This window comes from Entelurus aequoreus, linkage group LG04, assembly GCF_033978785.1.
Source record: "Entelurus aequoreus isolate RoL-2023_Sb linkage group LG04, RoL_Eaeq_v1.1, whole genome shotgun sequence".
NCBI classification, from domain to species: domain Eukaryota; kingdom Metazoa; phylum Chordata; class Actinopteri; order Syngnathiformes; family Syngnathidae; genus Entelurus; species Entelurus aequoreus.
This window is the reverse complement of record NC_084734.1, coordinates 2,281,964-2,304,592: the sequence shown is the minus strand read 5'-3', so window position 1 is coordinate 2,304,592 and position 22,629 is coordinate 2,281,964. Positions and strand designations below refer to the sequence as shown.

Here is a 22,629-nt window from a genome sequence, read left to right as displayed (position 1 = left end):
ACGTTAGATTACTAGTTACCGCCGAAACTAACGGCGTTACAGTAACGCGTTACTTAGTAACGCGTTAGTCCCAACACTGTTGGGGACCACTGTGTTAAAGCACTAACGGTAACATAAGCTAGCCGTTTAATTTGAATTATGCAAGTGAGTAATAATCCGTTTTAGTACAACAAAATGCATCAAATTACATTGAAGTTTGAATAAAAATAGTATCTTGTGTTTTTATTTTGATTTAATTTAAAAAAAAAAAAAATAAATAAAAAAAAAATGATACTGATAATAAAAAAAACCGATACCGATAATTTTCGATATTACATTTTAACGCATATATCGGCCGATAATATCGGCCTGCCGATATTATCGATAATATCGGCAGGCCGATATTATCGGACATCTCTAAAAAATATAACACGTTAGATTACTAGTTACCGCCGAAACTAACGGCGTTACAGTAACGCGTTACTTAGTAACGCGTTAGTCCCAACACTGTTGGGGACCACTGTGTTAAAGCACTAACGGTAACATAAGCTAGCCGTTTAATTTGAATTATGCAAGTGAGTAATAATCCGTTTTAGTACAACAAAATGCATCAAATTACATTGAAGTTTGAATAAAAATAGTATACAAATCGTTTTTACACAACTAAAAACAGCTGAACACTGCTTGAGTTAAAAGTGCAGCACACAGACCAGAGGGGGGAGAGAGAGAGAGAGAGAGAGAGAGAGAGAGAGAGAGAAAGAGAGAGAGAGGGGGCGGGGTCAGCTGACAAAGAGGAGGAGAAACCTACCGCAGGTCCACTCGCCTTCTCACTCCTCCACCCTCCAGTCACTCATATTTATCCCCCCCGAGGTGGTCGTTAGTTCGGCGTTTCACGGAACTTGGACTTATTTCTTCCCGTGCTCGGATCCGGACGAGCAAACGCAGGTAGGCGAAGCCTCGTCGGCAGCTTTGTGGGGGAAATACAAACAAATAAAAGATAGTTTGACACGAGACGCGTTCAATGGAATTTGTAATTATTACAACCGCCGTGGGCTTAATTGTCTTTTCAACTAGACAAGCTAATTGTTTCTATGGCTCCCTACTAACTGTTTTGGAATCGGATTAGACAAGAGGTGGCGAATATGGCGACATAAACATGACTTGCTTCGTCCGCTTTGATGTCCCATTGTGTTAATTGGGTCGATACACGCCGCCATGTGACTTACGGAAGTCTTGTAACCTACTCGGCGTGAACGCACCGTCCTCATCCCATCCTCAGCAGCTCAGTCCGCCTTATTGTGTCTTTTTTCTTCTTCTCTTCTCTCAGAAGATGTTTATCTTCCTGCTCCTTGTCGCGGCTCTGATGCTGAGCGCACAGCCCGCAGTGTCCGGTGCCAGCACCAACAAACGGCTGAGCGCCGTGGCCCAGTACGCCAAGGACAGATCCTGGAACAGATACAGAGATGTGAGTTTGTTGGGAGACACTAAATGTTATTATATTAGATGTGTGTGTGTGTGTGTGTGTGGTCTTGTATTTCTACCCTTCTTGAGACACCAACGAGGAAAAGTACCTTCCATATGAGGACCGAAATCATGGTCCCAATACAGAAAACCATCGCATCTAATAGAGAGCCAAATACTAGAGTCCGTGAACATTGCTCCAAAGTCAGGATTTTTTGTTGATTTAATGTGCAGCCGGGTTGCCCAAAGTGCGGCGCAGGGGCCATCTGTGGTCCGTGACTCGTCTGTCATCGGCCTTAAGGACATGACGAAAAATACAGATCTCATTTGCACCCCCTGGTAATGAAATGTATCAAAATGAGGGTGGTCCCAAAAAGGAGGTATTTTTAACATTGTGTCGGTTTTAAAAGGGCTCCCCCTAACGTTAACAGCATCAATCAATCAATCAATCAAAGTTTATTTATATAGCCCTAAATCAGGACTGTCTCAAAGGGCTGCACAAGCCACAACGACATCCTCGGCTCAGATCCCACATTAGGGCAAGGAAAAACTCCACTCAATGGGCTACAATGAGAAACCTTGGAGGTTTCCCCCACCAGGTCAGCAGCGCAGAGACGTCCCCAACTGATGCACAGATGAGTGGTCCGACCCTGGTCCCGACTTTGAACAGCTAGCGCATCATCTGTGGCGAAGGAGAGGGGGGCAGAGCAGAAAAGATACAGCAGATCAACTCAGGGTTTCCCACACATTCATTTATTTGTGGCGGCCCGCCACGAAAGAATTACGTCCGCCACAAATAAAAAAAATAAAAAAAATTAAAAAATTTAAAAAAAATAAAAATAAAATAATACAAAAAAAAAAAAAAAAAATATATATATATATATATATATATATATATATATATATATATATATATATATATATATATATATATATATATATATATATATATATATTTTGTCCTCTCCAGCTTCTCAGGCAAATCATATAGTTGATGTAGATGCCCATATCGGCTGTTCAGATTTACTTTACAAAAGAGAAGTGTAGGATTCTTCTCTTGTTGCCTTATTTGTATTTGACTTTATTAAATGTATTTATATTAGAAACACAACATGTGTATATAACAAAGGGTGCAAAGTCTGCAGGCAGTAGGAAACACATGGTTAAGTGTAGGGAGTAAAACTGATGGCAGTCTAAAGTCCAAGATTTTTGGAGCTCTATGTTCAGTGGATCAGATGTTTGATGAAGCTCTGTGTCTATCTACCACCACTACTGTTTTGTGTTTATTTGTTACTGACTGTGGCAGGACACCTCTGCCTCTGTTTCGCTTTATGTTGCTGGTAAATAATATGGTTGTAGTAGTAGGCTAAAGTTAAATTATTTAGTATGCACTAATTAAAGGGGCAGAGCTTTGAGACATTTTAGCTTTTATATTTTATAAGATATATTTTTTGTAAGAACCACAATTAATAAATATATTTCAGTGAATAACTTATTGTTCACATCTGTATATAAATATGTACATAAAGTGTTGTTATTATATTGTAAAATGGATGGATGGATGGACGTTTAAAACAAAACTGTTATTATTAATTAGTAAGTATACATTTTTTGAGCCTTTTTAGAGAAAATCAAATCATTGTAGTAAATTATGCAAATTACTCGATGATGTCATGGTGGCCATGCCCCCACCGCCACAGGTATCTTGGCAGTTTATGGGAAACACTGCAACTAGTCCAAAAGGGGTCTATTTAAAGCAGGCCTGGGCAATTATTTTACTCGGGGGGGCCAGATTTAGATTAAAAAAAGTGTGTCTTGGGGCCGGTATATCTTTTTCTAGGAACACTAATACAAAACCTCACAATAATGATTGAAAGCTAAAAACGTTATGACAGACCGACTTAAAAAACGGAATGGAATTTGAATTTTTTTTTACTGAATGAGACACCCAGAATGTGCATGAAATAAAGAATGTGGAATTTACATTATTAACTATGAATGATAAAACACTGAATATTGACTACATATTTTACAATCAACCGAAACGCAACCAAAATGCAACATAGTGAAAAAAAAACCCACCTACAATCTGAGATATCTCATAGTGACCATAGTAAGTAATTAGATGACCATAGTAACTAATTAGATGACCATAGTAACTAGTATATGATCCAAGCATTGAAAGACTTAGTATAGTTGAAGACTTCCGGTCATTAGAAAACATCACTGCACATCATAATGGCAGCTACACTTTCCATCTTAAACATCTAAATCAATTATTTGGGAATGTCCGGCGGGCCAGATTGAAAAGCTCAACTGGCCGCATGTGGCCCCCGGGCCTTAATTTGCCAAGGTCTGATTTAAAGGCTAGAGTATACAAATGAGTTTTAAGATGGGACTTAAATGCTTCTACTAAGGGCATTCGAGAGTACTGGAGCCCGAATAGAAAACGCTCTATAGCCCGCAGACTTCTTTTGGGCTCTGGGAATCACTAATAAGCCGGAGTTCTTTGAACGCAGATTTCTTGCCGGGACATATGGTACAATACAATCAGCAAGATGGGATGGAGCTAGACCGTGTAGTATTTTATACGTAAGTAGTAAAACCTTAAAGTCACATCGTAAGTGCACAGGAAGCCAGTGCAGGTGATACATATATATAAAGGTATATACAGTATAGGCGTAATATGATCAAACTTTCTTGTTCTTGTCAAAAGTCTAGCAGCCGCGTTTTGTAACATATGAAATAACAAGTGTGTGTAAAAATTTGAAGTGCCCCCCCTTCTGTCCAACATATGTAATAACAAGTGTTTGTAAGAAATTGAAATGTGCCCCCTTTGGCCAAAATTAATAACAACAACAAAAAAATATATATATAGAGACATACCTGAAGTAAATAATGAAGATTAGAAACCAATTACCAACAAAAAAATTCAAATTGTTTTTTTTTTAACTAAAAGCAGTCTTTTTCTCACAGTGTGTCGACTTTTTTCTTATAAAATTGGGAACAATTTCTCATATTCTTTCTGCTTCTGTAATATTGCCATATTTTCCCGTAAAATTATTACTTTTTTTTTTGTATACTTATGACTTTTTAATGCAAAACGGTGACATTTGTCATATACAATTCTGACTTTTGTCACAATATTGCCACTTTTTTTTGTTGTTCTTGTAAAACAGTGACATCATTTGAGTAAAATTGTGACTTTTTGTCATAGTTTTGCAGAGTGAAATTCAGATTATTTTTTTATAATATTGCCAAAATTGTAAAGTTTTCTTAGAAAATTGTGAGTTTTGTCGAGTAAAATTACGACTCTTTTCATAAAATTGCCAACATTTTGCGACTGTTATTGAGTAAAATTCCAACTTTTATCGTAGTATTGCACACATGTTCAGTTTTTCTTGTAAAGTTTTGGCTTGCGTTGAGTAAAATGGCAACTTTTATCATAACACTGCCAAAATTCTAAGTTTTACTTGTGAAATTGTGATCTTTTTCTTGGGAGATTCCAAATCATTTTTCATAACAAGCTTTTTTATATTTTCATAGTTTGTATATTTTATTAATGTTGTAAATACAAATCTTTATATATCTAGAAAGGGTGGTCCTAAAGTGGAAGGCATTTTTCAGAGGTCTCAAGAAAGTAACAAATACAAGAATGTGTGTGTGTGTGTGTGTGTGTGTGCGTGTGCGTGTGCGTGTGCGTGTGTGTGTGTGTGTGTGTGTGTGTGTGTGTGTGTGTGTCTCACTATGCCCTTCATACACTCTGTGGGTACTTGAGTGTGTGCCAGCAGGCAGCATCCACCTTGGAATGTTGACACTCAGCATGATGACATGTTTGTGTGACTTTCATCAACATTTGGACCAGCCACCCCGCTTAAAGACAACCTACCACCCAAATTATGTACTGTTTCCAACTCAAATGCATCCAGTGTTTCCCATAAACTGCCAAGATACCTGTGGCGGTGGGGGCGTGGCTTTGGGCGTGGTCACCATGACATAATCGAGTAATTTGCATAATTTAATACAATGATATGATTTTTTCTAAAAAGGCTAAAAAAATGTATACTTACTAATTAATAATAACAGTTTTGTTTTAAACGTCCATCCATCCATCCATCCATTTTACAATATAATTACAACACTTTATGTACATATTTATATACAGATTTGAACAATAAGTTATTCACTGAAATATATTTATTAATTGTGGTTCTTACAAAAAATATATCTTATAAAATATAAAAGCTAAAATGTCTCTTAAAGCTCTGCCCCTTTAATTAGTGCATACTAAATAATTTAACATTAGCCTACTACTACAACCATATTATTTACCAGCAACATAAAGTGAAACAGAGGCAGAGGTGTCTATATGGGCATCTACATCAACTATATGATTTGCCTGAGAAGCTGGACAGGACAAAAAAACAACAACAAAAAAACAATTTTTAATTTTTTAAAATTTTTAATTTTTATTTTTTTATTTGTGGCGGACGTAATTCTTTCGTGGTGGGCCGCCACAAATAAATGAATGTGTGGGAAACACTGGCATCGTTTATCGCAAACCTGGGCAAAATACGGCCCTTTACGATTTTCAATCCGGCCCGCCGGACGTTCTACATAATTTTTGTAGACCTTTAACATCCAAACTGTCGCCACCATTATGATGTGCAGTGCTGTTTTTAAATGACCGTAAGCCTTGAACTAGAGAAAGTATTTAAATGGTCGAAATCTGCGCTTTTGGGTGTTATAGGAGTTATTACGGTAATGTACGTCACAGCAGCTCAGACCAGGAACAAAGCAGAGTGGGCGGGGTTTGTTTTCAGAGCGGCCAGCCCGAAACGCGTGTGTCATAAAAAGGTGCGGAAGCAGATTTTTACATGATAATATATCATATTGTAGGTGTTTATTACACTTCGCTGTTTTGTTACATTTTTGTTGTGTTTTGCTTGATTGTAAAAGATACACAACTATCGAGGAGCTGGTCTGAGAAGTATAACGTTAATATGTTGTTAATTTTCAGTGTTTTATTGTTCATAGTTAATATTGAGAATCCCACTTTCTTTATTTTAATGTGCATTTTGGGTCTCCCATTTGGTAAAAAAACTGTAAAATTCCATTCCGTTTTTTTGACGTCAATCAAACAACGTTTATTTATACAGCCCTTAATCAAGAGTGTCTCAAAGGGCAAGAAAAAACTAAACGCAATGGGATAAAATGAAAAACCTTGGAGGGGCCCGGAGATGTGGCTAGCTGTTTGTACATATTGCATCATTATGCCTCATTTGTAGGTATATTTGAGCTGATTTAATGTCCTTTACTTCTATCCTCTTTGTATATAATTTATATTTGCATGTCTCATGACCCATTATCTGTATGTAATATAGGCTGCATTTCAGATAGTTGTTTGTGTGCCATGTTGTTCCAGACCACAGCAAACATTACCCAGCTTGCCAAAGATTGTAATAAATTTATTAAAAAAAGGCAGCCTGCCGTTTCCTTAAACTTGCACACACACATCTATACCGTTGGCCATTAAAAACCAGTCGTTTCAAGGAGTTATCTCACTTTCTGAGTAGCTTCTGATTTACTAATGTTTTCTAATGTTATAAAAATGTGTAGAATAAATATACAATTTCAACATATCTGTCAACGAAGATTTGTTTCAGCCTGCGACACATAGTCATTTTGATAGTAGGCTATTACAGCTAATATAGACACTTTCTTGCACGTGTTGCCTTCATTATAAGACTTATATAAGGCTTTTAATTTTCTGCGGCTCCAGGCAGATTCATTTTTTGTGTTTTTGGTCCAATTTCAACTTTCAACCTTCAATGTTTTTTGGGTTGCCGACCCCTGCTATCAACGGTTGCATGTAGCGAATGACAAACGGCGACACGGGTGTTTAACGGGGCGTGATTAGCATTGATCTTCATGTGGAAAAACTAATGACCAAGTAAATGCAGGTGCGTAAGCTTAGCAACCCTGCCAACGGAACGTAAATAAAGGAGCCAAGTGGCGCCAGCAACAAAACTAGACTTAATTATAGCAAGAATAATACTAGACTTAGAATAAGGATCATGACAACTTTGTCCCTTTTGACCACTAGCTCCTAATAACTTTGGTTGCAAACCTCCGTAAAGTAAAAATGAAGATGCCTTTGAATTAATGAAAGTGAATGCGAAGTTATAAATCACGCATCTCACCTGTATAGTAGAAGGTTGTGTCATCCATACGCTACCGACTTGATACTATATGATTCCCAACAAGTAGAATAACGCATAAGACCATCACAACATCGCTAGGAAGCATTTTAATCTAAATGAGGATTATTCTGAATTTACCAACTCAAAAAGAGCGCAGGTGCTGAAAAATACAACATCCCATCAGTGGGCATCCCAGTGAGAGCAGATTTTATAAGTCACTGTTTCACTTTGTTGTCCTAAATAAATAAACAATCCCAAAAAAAAAAAAAAAAAAAAAAAAAATATATATATATATATATATATATATATATATATAAAAAAATATATATATATATATATATATATATATATATATATATATATATATATTTTTTTTTTTTTTTTTTAATTTTTTTTTAATTTTTTATTTTATTTATATATATATATATATATATATATATATATATATATATATATATATATATATATATATATATATATATATATATATATATATATATATATATATATATATATATATATATATATATATATATACCAGCCCCCAGACACATTTTTTCTCTAAAATTGACCCTCCGAGTCAAAATTATTTCCCAGACATGTTCTAATTGGTCAAACGGTGGCGGGCGGGGCATCAAATTTAAAATAATAACAATATTTCGGGGCTGTAAATGTAATTTTGAAATGAGCATATCCTGGCTGAACTACTGTTATATAGGTATTGGAAAAGAACATGATTTAGAATAGAATAGATAGTACTTTATTGATCCCTGGGGGAAATTCAGCACCACAGTTCACTCACAATAGACAATAAACACTTAGGTATTTTTTACATGTGAATAATATAAATACAGTCTATTATACAGCATTATTCATATGTGAATAACATAAATAGTCTATTATACAGCATTATTCACATGTGAATAATATAAATACAGTCTATTATACAGCATTATTCACATGTGAATAACATAGTCTATTATACAGCATTATTCACATGTGAATAATATAAATACAGTCTATTTTAAAGCATTATTCCCATGTGAATAACAGTCTATTATACAGCAAACATAAATAGTCTACTATACAGCATTATTCACATGTGAATAACATAAATAGTCTATTATACAGCATTATTCACATGTGAATAATATAAATACAGTCTATTATACAGCATTATTAACATGTGAATAACATAAATACTGTCTATTGTACAGCATTATTCACATGTGAATAACATAAATAGTCTATTATACAGCATTATTCACATGTGAATAATATAAATACAGTCTATTATACAGCATTATTCACATGTGAATAATATAAATAATGTTTATTATACAGCATTATTCACATGTGAATAATATGAATACAGTCTATTATACAGCATTATTCACATGTGAATAATATAACTAAGGTCTATTATACAGCATTATTCACATGTGAATAACATAAATACAGTCTATTATACAGCATTATTCACATGTGAATAACATAAATAGTCTATTATACAGCATTATTTACATGTGAATAATATAAATACAGTCTATTGTACAGCATTATTCACATGTGAATAATATAAATAAAGTCTATTATACAGCATTATTCACATGTGAATAACATAAATACAGTCTATGGTACAGCATTATTCACATGTGAATAATATAAATACAATCTATTATACAGCATTATTCACATGTGAATAATATAAATACAGTCTATTATACAGCATTATTCACATGTGAATAACATAAATAGTCTATTATACAGCATTATTTACATGTGAATAACATAAATACAGAGTATTGTACAGCATTATTCACATGTGAATAATATAAATAAAGTCTATTATACAGCATTATTCACATGTGAATAACATAAATACAGTCTATGGTACAGCATTATTCACATGTGAATAATATAAATACAATCTATTATACAGCATTATTCACATGTGAATAATATAAATACAGTCTATTATACAGCATTATTCACATGTGAATAATATGAATGCAGTCTATTATACAGCATTATTCACATGTGAATAATATAAATACAGTCTATTATACAGCATTATTCACATGTGAATAATATGAATACAGTCTATTATACAGCATTATTCACATGTGAATAATATAACTAAGGTCTATTATACAGCATTATTCACATGTGAATAACATAAATACAGTCTATTATACAGCATTATTCACATGTGAATAATATAACTAAGGTCTATTATACAGCATTATTCACATGTGAATAACATAAATACATTATACATTTAAGTACAGTCAAAAAGGAACATATGCCTTTTGACATATCAGGGCCATTTAATGATGACTTGACATGAAATTATTACATATGGCTCCTTTAAGTCGCAGTACTTCTTCTTTTTTTCCCCCCATGTGTAGTTGTGTGCTATGCAGAAATGATACACTGTTTTTGTGTTCATAAGCGATGTGTAACGATGTTGTCGTCGTGTTAGCGAACGGGTGAATTGTATCGTTTTTATTTTCTCCCTCCCCAACTGCAATAATAATTGAGACGCTCTCCAGCCTTGGCAACTGTGCAATCATCGGTGTCAGTACAGTAACGACTGGCCTCATCGTGCTCGCTGCTTCCCCACGAAGCGCGCACGGCCAAATGCGGAATTCTCCGGAGGTTTCAGCAAACCGCAAGCTACCTTTGGCCTTATTAGAGCTGGCCGTCCTCAAGCAGTGCAGCCGTGATGTGAGAGCAAGAATTAGTCTGAACCTTACATTAACTGGGCTTTGCACCGTGTGTACGTGTGTTTAAAAATGTTCTTCCTGTGCAATAGAAAGTCATTAGCTGCAAACTGTCAGCGGAAAAGTAGATGACAGGATCGGGGGGGGGAGAAGGAGCGAAGAAGAAGAAAGAGAGGCTGTGACATTTGTGTTTAATGGTGCCACATGCAGGAGATGCCGTTGTTTACTTTGCTTTCACCGTGTTGTCTTCTGCGTTGCGTAAAGAAGAAGTTGTACCTAGCTGTGACTTTCTTGTTTCCTTGACAGCTGAATGAGAAAATACATCCTTTGTATCGGCACCTAACAATTATGTCTTCTCAGGAAGTACATGTTTTGTTTGTTTGCGCAGGTGAAAATGGAGTTCAGTAATAGTTCATCGCTAAATGTTGTGGCTGTTTGTGCCACTCTAGGGTTGGGCCGATACCAATGTGTTGGTACCGGTACCAAAATGTATTTTGATACTTTTCTAAATTAAAGGCCTACTGAAAGCCACTACTACCGACCACGCAGTCTGATAGTTTATATATCAATGATGAAATCTTAACATTGCAACACATGCCAATACGGCCGGGTTAACTTATAAAGTGACATTCAAAACTTCCCGGGAAATATCCGGCTGAAACGTCGCGGTATGATGACGTATGCGCGTGACGAAGTCAGAGTAACGGAAGTTATGGTACCCCGTAGAATCCTATACAAAAAGTTCTGTTTTCATTTCATAATTCCACAGTATTCTGGACATCTTTTGCAATTTGTTTAATGAACAATGAAGGCTGCAAAGAAGACAGTTGTAGGTGGGATCGGTGTATTAGCAGCGGACTACAGCAACACAACCAGGGGGACTTTGTTGGAGCGCTAGCCGCACTAGCCGCACTAGCCGCCGACCTCACCTTGACTTCCTACGTCTCCGGGCCGCCAAACACATCGGGTGAAGTCCTTCGTCCTTCTGCCGATCGCTGGAACGCAGGTGAGCACGGGTGTTGATGAGTAGATGAGGGCTGGCTGGCTGGCGTAGGTGGAGAGCTAATGTTTTTAGCATAGCTCTGTGAGGTCCCGTTGCTAAGTTGCTAAGTTAGCTTCAATGGCGTCGTTAGCACAGCATTGTTAACCTTCGCCAGCCTGGAAAGCATTAACCGTGTATTTACATGTCCACGGTTTAATAGTATTGTTGATTTTCTATCTATCCTTCCAGTCAGGGGTTTATTTTTTTGTTTCTATATGCAGTTAAAGCACGATGCTATCACGTTAGCTCGTAGCTAAAGCATTTCGCCGATGTATTGTCGTGGAGATAAAAGGCACTGAATGTCCATTTCGCGTTCTTGACTCTCATTTTCAAGAGGATATAGTATCCCAGGTGGTTTAAAATACAAATTTGTGATTCACAATAGAAAAAGGAGAGTGTGGAATCCAATGAGCCAGCTTGTACCTAAGTTACGGTCAGAGCGAAAAAAGATACGTCCATCACTGCCTCTCAAGTCCTTCACTGTAACGTTCCTCATCTACGAATCTTTCATCCTCGCTCAAATTAATGGGGTAATCATCACTTTCTCGGTCCGAATCTCTCTCGCTCCATTGTAAACAACGGGGAATTGTGAGGAATACTAGCTCCTGTGACATCACGCTACTTCCGCTACAGGCAAGGCTATTTTTTATCAGCGAGCAAAAGTTTCGAACTTTATCGTCGATTTTCTCTACTAAATCCTTTCAGCAAAATTATGGCAATATCGCGAAATGATCAAGTATGACACATAAAATGGATCTGCTATTCCCATTTAAATTTAAAGAAATCATTTCAGTAGGCCTTTAAGGGGACTGTTATGGTTTGCAGGGGAAGTTGACGGCAACAGACTCTAGAGGGCTGTAATGTACAATGATTTATTATATACCGCAATTTCCGGACTATAAGCCGCACCTGACTATAAGCCGCACCAGCTAAATTTAGGGGAAAATACAGATTGCTCCATATATAAGCCGCACCCGACTATAAGGCGCAGGGTTTTGATGTGTAATTAGCGTAGTATATAGGGGTTCCTGCTACCACGGAGGGGATTGTCGGGACAGAGATGACTGTTTGGGAACGCAAAGCGTCCCATTTATTAACAATAAATCTTTCAATCATTCAATCAAACTTTCACATCTTTGACATGGCGAACAGCATTCGTGCAGAGTACAAATAATACAACGGTGCAAAGTAGAGATGTCCGATAATATCGGCCTGCCGATATTATCGGCCGATATATGCGTTAAAATGTAATATCGGAAATTATCGGTATCGTTTTTTTTATTATCGGTATCGTTTTTTTTGTTGTTTTTTTTTTCTTTGTTTTTTTTTAAAATTAAATCAACATAAAAAACACAAGATACACTTACAATTAGTGCACCAACCCAACAAACCTCCCTCCCCCATTTACACTCATTCACACAAAAGGGTTGTTTCTTTCTGTTATTAATATTCTGGTTCCTACATTATATATCAATATATATCAATACAGTCTGCAAGGGATACAGTCCGTAAGCACACGATTGTGCGTGCTGCTGGTCCACTAATAGTACTAACCTTTAACAGTTAATTTGACTAATTTTCATTCATTACTAGTTTCTATGTAACTGTTTTTATATTGTTGTACTTTCTTTTTTATTCAAGAAAATGTTTTTAATTTATTTATCTTATTTTACAAATTTTTTTAAAAAGTACCTTATCTTCACCATACCTGGTTGTCCAAATTAGGCATAATAATGTGTTAATTCCACGACTGCATATATCGGTTGATATCGGTATCGGTTTTTATTATTATAGAGGTTTATTTGAAATAGGGACAGATACAAAAACATAGACATCTGAAACAGTTATCCGATGCATGCATCACAGTGTTTGTAGCCAAAGCTAATTTACAACACTTGTCCCCAACAACAACAACAACACAGATCCAACATCATTAAAATAGGAAAATAAAAAACAGAATGAGTTAATAATAATGATAATAGTAATAACACAGACAAAGTGCAAACTAGATAAAAGCCAGGTTGATATCGGTATCGGTAATTAAAGATTTGGACAATATCGGAATATCGGATATCGGCAAAAAGCCATTATCGGACATCCCTAGTGCAAAGTAATACAAAGTGCTCGCATGTACGTTATCAAAATTACCAGCCTACCGGTATATGAAAAGTCAGTCTTTAATCATTGTGTCATCGTCTTCCTCCTGCGTACTAAAACCACCGAAATACTCTTCGTCGGTGTCGGAGAAGAACAGGCCGTAAATAAGCCGCACCCTTGTATAAGCCGCAGGGACCAGAACGAGGGGAAAAAGTAGCGGCTTATAGTCCGGAAATTACGGTATATATAGTTAATATATATGATGATAATAAACAATACTAACTTAACCTTCCTCTTGTGTTAGCTTTCTGTTACCATCTCTTATGTTAACGGGTCGGTTTTGACCCATGTCTTAAATCAGCTGTACAATACACTAAAAACAATTATCTATCACCCAATTTGTTTCTCATCTCTTGGTTACCTTGTTAGGCTTCCTTATTCATGAAAATATTGGTTTTAATATTTTTGGTGTGGGCCTTTTTTTTGTCAGTATACCCCTCGATTTCAATTAAAAACATGGTCAAATGAACCTCAAGAGAATCGTATAAATAAATAAAAGGTTGTTGTGCTCCCTGACTATTACTGAGGGGTATTAGAACACATCTCTTAAATAAATGTGTTTTATTTATGTTTTCATTTTAATAATTTAACTATAGCAGGGGTCACCAACCTTTTTGAAAGCAAGAGCTACTTCTTGGGTACTGATTAATGCGAAGGGCTACCAGTTTGATACACACTTAAATAAATTGCCAAAAATAGCCAATTTGCTCAATTTACCTTTAACTCTATGTTATTATTAATAATGAATGATATTTACACTTAATTGAACGGTTTAAAAGAGGAGAAAACACGAAAAAAAATCACAATTCAATTTTGAAACATAGTTTATCTTCAATTTCGACTCTTTAAAATTCAAAATTCAACCGAAAAAAAGAAGAGAAAAACTAGCTAATTCGAATCTTTTTGAAAAAATTAAAAAAATAATTTATGGAACATCATTAGTAATTTTTCCTGAGTAAGATTAAATTTAGAATTTTGATGACATGTTTTAAATAGGTTAAAATCCAATCTGCACTTTGTTAGAATATATAACAAATTGGATCAAGCTATATTTCTAACAAAGACAAATCATTATTTCTTCTAGATTTTCCAGAACAAAAATTTTAAAAGAAATTCAAAAGACTTTGAAATACGATTCAAATTTGATTCTACAGATTTTCTAGATTTGCCAGAATAATTTTTTTGAATTTTAATCATAATAAGTTTGAAGAAATATTTCACAAATATTCTTCGTTGAAAAAACAGAAGCTAAAATGAAGAATTAAATTAAAATGTATTTATTATTCTTTACAATAAAATTTTTTTTTTTTACTTGAACATTGATTTAAATTGTCAGGAAAGAAGAGGAAGGAATTGAAAGGTAAAAAGGTATATGTGTTTAAAAATCCTAAAATCATTTTTAAGGTTGTATTTTTTCTCTAAAATTGTCTTTCTGAAAGTTATAAGAAGCAAAGTAAAACAATTAATGAATTTATTTTAACAAGTGAAGACCAAGTCTTTAAAATATTTTCTTGGATTTTCAAATTCTATTTGAGTTTTGTCTCTCTTAGAATTAAAAATGTCGAGCAAAGCGAGACCAGCTTGCTAGTAAATAAATACAATTGAAAAAATAGAGGCAGCTCACTGGTAAGTGCTGCTATTTGAGCTATTTTTAGAACAGGCCAGCGGGCTACTCATCTGGTCCTTACGGGCTACCTGGTGCCCGCGGGCACCGCGTTGGTGACCCCTGAACTATAGTAACATCTATGGTGTTACGGGTCAATTTCGACCCATATATATTTGCTTCAAGAAAAAGGCTGACAAGTATTTTTTTTCAGCAACAGAACTTCAAGGTCAAACAAACAACAACCAATCAAGCAAACCAAATCAATATAAATAGATTAATAGTTCCAAAACTAATAAAAAACAAAATCAGAGTAAAAGTCTCTGTGTGCAAGAACTTGCATGTGTATGTGTGTGTGTTTAGATGCATGTGTGGCAAAAAGTGACACTTTTAGTGTGTTCTTTGCAGAGATATAGTTGAAGCACAATTAGGGATGACACTCGAAACCGGTTTTCCCGGTTGTTTGATAAGAAAAGAACCGAGTCCTCGGACTCAGAATCCCTTTTTGAGAACCGGTACCCGTTATCGAGACCACTATAGTAAAGGAAAAAAGTTGATTCTTTATTCGAATCCCGTCCCGACCAGAAATGCTCCGTTGGACATCACAAGAATTGACGTCACGTAGCTCAGTCATTAGGCGCAGATAGCGAAAGCAGGAAAACAATGGACGGGAAAAAGCGCTCCAAGGTGTAATAAAGTTCAAAACAAAAGCTATCATCCATCGAATAACTTTACTGAGAGATTTTAGCAGGGTAAAACACATGACCAACACTTTTACGACCAACCGGAAACATAGCAACCAGGCTAGCAAAGCACCTCCTTTACGGCAGCTGTCGCAACGTTCTTAAAACAACCGCAGCACATACATATATATATACAACATATCTCCCTTTTTTAACTTTTGTTTTTCTTTCCTTGTAAACAAAACAAAATCAAAATGTGTTGTCTGTCTAATTATAAATAATGCAGACGAGGCGTGTTGGCTGAGTTCTTGATGTTTACTTTCACAGCGTGGCAACATGCAACACTTTTCGGGGCTACCGCGCATGCTCGTAACTCCCGTTGCATGCTGGGTAGTGTAGTTGTTATATTCTCTCGCTCATAACATTTTTCCCCCTATAAAGAAATAATGTTAACTCAATAAAGTGTATTTCTTTTTTTAGCTTTAACTTTTCATTTTTTAGCATTGTAACCACATTTGCAAAGAACTTTTCTCTTCATAGAATTTCCTTTCAATAAAGAAATAAAGTGCAAAAATGTCAAAGCATCATAACAAACAGTTATGTTCCAATAGCAGCAGAAGTGCACTTTTTGGAGAGCTGTATTATTTTCAGTTTTGTGCCCAAGGGACTGATTTTATTTAACACTATATTATTATTTATACACCTATAGTGATCACAGAGACAGGTTGTTTTTGTGTTACTGTATATATTTGTTTCTCTGAAAAATCCCACTTAATATACTTTGGATAACAACAGTCAATATTTATTTATTTTATTTTATTTTTTAGGTGGGTAACAGTCAATATTTATTTATTTATTAGATTTTATTTTTTTATTATATAATAAAAGTGAGCTTTTGTTAAACCAAATATTGTGTGTTTTTTTCCATATACAACAACCTATCTGGACTCGATAAGAGAATCGATAAGGAATCGGTTCGATAAGAGGATTCGATAATAGGCTCGAACTCGATAATTCCTTATCAAACATCATCCCTAAGCACAATACATTTGTCTTTCCGTCCTTACTGCTTGGGCAGACCTGACACCTCTTTCTTTGAGAATCAGGTGGCCTGAGTGGGGTTGTGGCTGTGGCTGTTTTGGTTGATGTTGAGGCAGAGCTGGCTAAGGAGGATGCTGTCGCAGATGCTCTTTGTGTTGCTGATGGAGTGGATGGAGTGCTAGGCGAGCTCTGCAGCTGTCTGACCAAGGCTGCAGCGTCTGGGTCTCGGAGCACCTGGACCCTTTGCTCAATGTGTGGCTTGACAAGGGAATCTCCCAGCTCCTCAAGAAACATTCTCCGCTTGTTTTTTTTGGTTGAGTTCCACCCTGGGTGGATGTGGGTCCACATCACAAATGCATTACATGCAGACACATCGAAGATGTTGTAAAACACAACCATTGGCCATCTCTTGGTCATTCGCTGGCAAGTGTAAGTGGCAGTCAGCTTGTCCAGGTTGTCCACTCCTCCTTTGTTTTTGTTATAGTCGAGGATAATTGTGGACTTTTTGTCACTTCCTGATGACACTGCTGCATATTTGTGAAGAGTAGACATAAGTATCACATTCCGTTTTTTTGACAATATGAGACAACAGTGGTGGTGTCTGTAAAAGCAAACTTTGAGGAAAGCGGAGCCCTGTCCTTCACCTGCAAGATTTCAGCAGGCAGCTCAGGTTTATTTTTCTTTACTGTGCCCACCATGGTAAGTTTCCTCCTGAGAAGTTCTTGTCCTTCTTCTCATCACCGGTGGCCTCCTCATCAGACTCATCAGATGTGTCTGTGTCTTTTGGATGATACTCCACATGGTCTTCCTCCTCAGAAACCTGTTCATCCGTATCACTATGCTGCTCCGTGTCCTCTACCTCATTTTCACCAAAAATATTGTCCAGAACTTCTCTCACTGTAAATCTTTATTTTTATTTTTGCATGCTGCAAATTGGAGATGTGCACTCTGCAAGTCACCAACTCTATACTGAATTGACCTCACATGTATGGCATGCCCGTCTTTGTTTGTTTTTGTACTGGATAACCAGGTAAAATGAGAATCCCCTAAAGCTCACATGATTGGGAGAGGAGCTGGCTGTCAGTGTGTTCAGTTTTGGCTCTAATTATTGTTTTATACCGTAATTTCCGGACTATAAGCCGCACCTGACTATAAGCCGCACCAGCTAAATTTAGGGGAAAATACAGATTGCTCCATATATAAGCCGCACGCCGCAAGGTTTTGATGTGTAATTACCGTAGTATATAGGGGTTCCTGCTACCACGGAGGGGATTGTCGGGACAGAGATGACTGTTTGGGAACGCAAAGCGTCCCATTTATTAACAATAAATCTTTCAATCATTCAATCAAACTTTCACATCTTTGACATGGCGAACAGCATTCGTGCAGAGTACAAATAATACAACTTGTAATACAGTCAGTCTTTAATCATTGTGTCATCGTCTTCCTCCTGTGTACTAAAACCACCGAAATCCTCTTCGTCGGTGTCGGAGAAGAACAGGCCGTATATAAGCCGCACCGTTGTATAAGCTGCAGGGACCAGAACGAGGGGAAAAAGTAGCGGCTTATAGTCCGGAAATTACGGTAATCTTATTTTTATAACTGGGTCGACCCTAACAACAACAAAGTCATAATTTCAACCAGAGCATTTTATAATTTAGTGAAGAAAAAAAAGAAGTTGTATTTTGTTGAAATAGAGGTTCCCGACAAAGTCAAAAAGCCTTGATGCAAAAAAACTAATTTATGTGGTTCTTTTATGTATTTAAAAACTAAAACGGGTCGGTGCCGACCCTAACACAACACGAAGGTTAAACTAAGGAAATTGAGTGTGACAAAATCCAAGAGTGTGTGGTGTAAGACTATGTGTGTAGATAGCTGAAGTGTGTGTTACCAAGTGTTGATGAGAGCGAGGAAACGAGGCAGTCCATGGAGCAGGCAGGTGATCTGGGGCGAGAGAGAGAGGCGTCAGAATCCGGGGGCGAGCGAGGAGTCGAGGAACGAAGGTGGCAGTCGGAGTCCAGAGGGAGATCGGGGAAAAGTGAGACACACAGCTCACTTTCCAGGCGACGGAGGGTACTGCGGGCACACGGGAGAACACAAGGGACAAGTCAAGCCACGGAGAGGAAAACAAAAATAGAGCATAAAGCTTGACGCTTACGGTACACCATGAGAAAACTAAGTTCCCGCGCCGATCCTTGGGTCAACTGGTCCTTTATTGAGCTTGCCCTCATCAGACCCAGGTGTGCAGATTGTCTGATTGTCTGCAGGCTTGTAGCTGCGTGGGCGTGCTGCTCTCAGCGCGAGCAGGGGCGTGTCCGAGCGCGCTGTCAGCGGAGCCTCCAAGTGTTCCCGCAGAGGAGGGAGAAGCAGACTCCGCGTGCGCCGTAACAGGGACCAGAAAAATGGCATTATTGTCTTTATTTTAACAAAAAATCTTACGGTACATTAAACATACCGTATTTTTCGGAGTATAAGTCGCACCAGCCGAAAATGCATAATAAAGACAGTGTTTCCCATAACCTGCCAAGATACCTGTGGCGGTGGGGGTGTGGCTATGGGCGTGGTCACCATGACATCATCGAGTAATTTGCATAATTTACTACAATGATATGATTTTCTCTAAAAAGGCTCAAAAAATGTATACTTACTAATTAATAATAACAGTTTTGTTTTAAAGGTACATCTATCCATCCATCCATCCATTTTACAATATAATTACTACACTTTATTTACATATTTATATACAGATTTGAACAATAAGTTATTCACTGAAATATATTTTTTAACTGTGGTTCTTACAAAAAATATATCTTATAAAATATAATAGCTAAAATGTCTCTTAAAGCTCTGCCCCTTTAATAAGTGCATACTAAATAATTTAACTTTAGCCTACTACTACAACCATATTATTTACCAGCAACATAAAGTGAAACAGAGGCAGAGGTGTCCTGCCACAGTCAGTAACAAATAAACAGAAAACAGTAGTGGTCAAATACAAATAAGGCAACAAGAGAAGTATCCTACACTTCTCTTTTGTAAAGTAAATCTGAACAGCCTATATGGGCATCTACATCAACTATATGATTTGCCTGAGAAGCTGGACAGGACAAAAAAAAAAAAAAAATCTAATTGTGGCTGACGTAATTTTTTAGTGGCGGGCTGCCACAAATAAATGAATGTGTGGGAAACACTGAAAGAAGGAAAAAAACATATATAAGTCGCACTGGAGTATAAGTCGCATTTTTGGGGGAAATTTATTTGATAAAAGCCAACACCAAGAATAGACATTTGAAAGGCAATTTAAAATAGATGAAGAATAGTGAACAACAGGCTGAATAAGTGTACGTTATATGAGGCATAAATAACCAACTGAGAAGGTGCCTGGTATGTTAACGTAACATATTATGGTAAGAGTCATTCAAATACCTATAACATATAGAACATGCTATACGTTTACCAAACAATCTGTCACTCCTAATCGCTAAATCCCATGAAATCTTATACGTCTAGTCTCTTACGTGAATGAGATCAATAATATTATTTGAAATTTTACGCTAATGTGTTAATAACTTCACACATAAGTCGCTCCTGAGTATAAGTCGCACCCCCGGCCAAACTATGAAAGAAACTGCAACTTATAGTCCGAAAAATACGGTATGTTTCTTATTGCAATTTAGTCCTTAAATAAAATAGTGAACATACCAGAAAACTTGTCTTTTATTAGTAAGTAAGCAAATCAAGGCTCCTAATTTAGCTGCTGACTTATGCAGTAACATATTGTGTCATTTTCCATTCCATTATTTTGTCAACATTATGAGGGACAAGCTGTAAAAATGGGGCAGCACGGTGGCAGAGGGGTTAGTGCATCTGCCTCACAATACGAAGGTCCTGAGTAGTCTTGGGTTCAATCCCGGGCTCGGGATCTTTCTGTGTGGAGTTTGCATGTTCTCCCCGTGACTGCGTGGGTTTCCTCCGGGTACTCCGGCTTCCTCCCACCTCCAAAGACATGCACCTGCGGATAAGTTGATTGGCAACACTAAATTGGCCCTAGTGTGTGAATGTGAGTTTGAATGTTGTCTGTCTATCTACACTACCGTTCAAAAGTTTGGGGTCACATTGAAATGTCCTTATTTTTGAAGGAAAAGCACTGTACTTTTCAGTGAAGATAACTTTAAACTAGTCTTAACTTTAAAGAAATACACTCTATACATTGCTAATGTGGTAAATGACTATTCTAGCTGCAAATGTCTGCTTTTTGGTGCAATATCTACATAGGTGTATAGAGGCCCATTTCCAGCAACTATCACTCCAGTGTTCTAATGGTACAATGTGTTTGCTCATTGGCTCAGAAGGCTAATTGATGATTAGAAAACCCTTGTGCAATCATGTTCACACATCTGAAAACAGTTTAGCTCGTTACAGAAGCTACAAAACTGACCTTCCTTTTAGCAGATTGAGTTTCTGGAGCATCACATTTGTGGGGTCAATTAAACGCTCGAAATGGCCAGAAAAAGAGAACTTTCATCTGAAACTCCACAGTCTATTCTTGTTCTTAGAAATGAAGGCTATTCCACAAAATTGTTTGGGTCACCCCAAACTTTTGAACGGTAGTGTATGTTGGCCCTGCGATGAGGTGGCGACTTGTCCAGGGTGTACCCCGCCTTCCGCCCGATTGTAGCTGAGATAGGCTCCAGCGCCGCGAACCCAAAAGGGAATAAGCGGTAGAAAATGGATGGATGGATGGAAACTGTAAAAATGAATTAACTACTTCTTCATTTACTGTTAATATCTGTTTATTTTCGGTTTCAACATGTTCTATCTACACTTCTGTTAAAATGTAATAATCACTTATTTTTGTGGTTTGGACGCTTTACATTATTTTTGGATGATACCACAAATTTAGGTATCGGTCCGATACCAAGTAGTTACAGGATCATACAAAGGTCATAATTTAAGTCCTCATGTGTGCAGGGACGCATTTCCTGAGTTTGTAAACATAATATACATTAAAAAAAACAAAAAAAGATTTTGTGATGCTAAACAATGTCGATGTAATCATAGTAGTACTGACTAGATGCACTCCTGTACTCGGTATCATTACAGTGGATGTCAGGTGTACAAACTGTAGATCCACCCAGTTTTGACCAGCACCTCAAATCCTTTTTGTTCTCCGTCACTCAATCTTTTTTACCTCCACTCCTCAATTCTCTTAAGTCATGAACTCAACATTATTACATCTGTTTTGCCTTTCATTCTCACATTTTGTCTGTCTTTGGAGCAGAGAATGACTCTGTGCCTCTTCAACCATAACGCAATTCTTTCTCTCTGCTTCTGCCCTCACCCATCACTCCCCTACTTTGCTGCTCACTCCACATCCCTGTTGAAGAGCCACTCGGAGCCTTCCTGCATATGTATGAGTGTCCATTTGAGCTGCCGGAATAGTCTAATAGTCCGGATTTAGTGGTTTGTCTTGAAACCATACGGCAAATTGGTTCTGATTTATTTTTCTCGGTTATTGATATTCCACGTAGTCCAGCTGTAATGTAGCGGAAAATAAGCATAATGTTGAGAGAGTGGATTTATTTGCATTCATCCTCACTAAGGAAATACATTAGAGCTTAAAAGCGTTTTCTCTCAGCTTGTTATCTGCAGCAAACATACAAATGTCATCTGGTTTGTGTCGCACATCTTCATTTCTTAGCTGCAGTTAATGCATTCAGATCGGTAGTACATT

General features: G+C 36.9%; 1 protein-coding gene across 2 annotated transcripts in view; it reads left to right on the top strand.

Annotated features, from left to right (window-relative positions):
* Positions 1-803: 803 nt before the first annotated feature.
* The window catches only part of spock1 (SPARC (osteonectin), cwcv and kazal like domains proteoglycan 1), a 339,599-nt gene continuing 317,773 nt past the window's right edge, over positions 804-22,629 (top strand). The window contains exons 1-2 of one of the 2 annotated variants that reach the window (XM_062044006.1): positions 804-924; positions 1,310-1,444. In XM_062044006.1, the coding sequence (XP_061899990.1) occupies positions 1,310-1,444 (135 nt within the window). In that variant the 5' untranslated portion in view covers positions 804-924. Of the gene's footprint in view, positions 925-1,306; positions 1,445-22,629 lie in introns of both variants that reach the window. The other variant, XM_062044005.1, reaches the window with a different exon arrangement.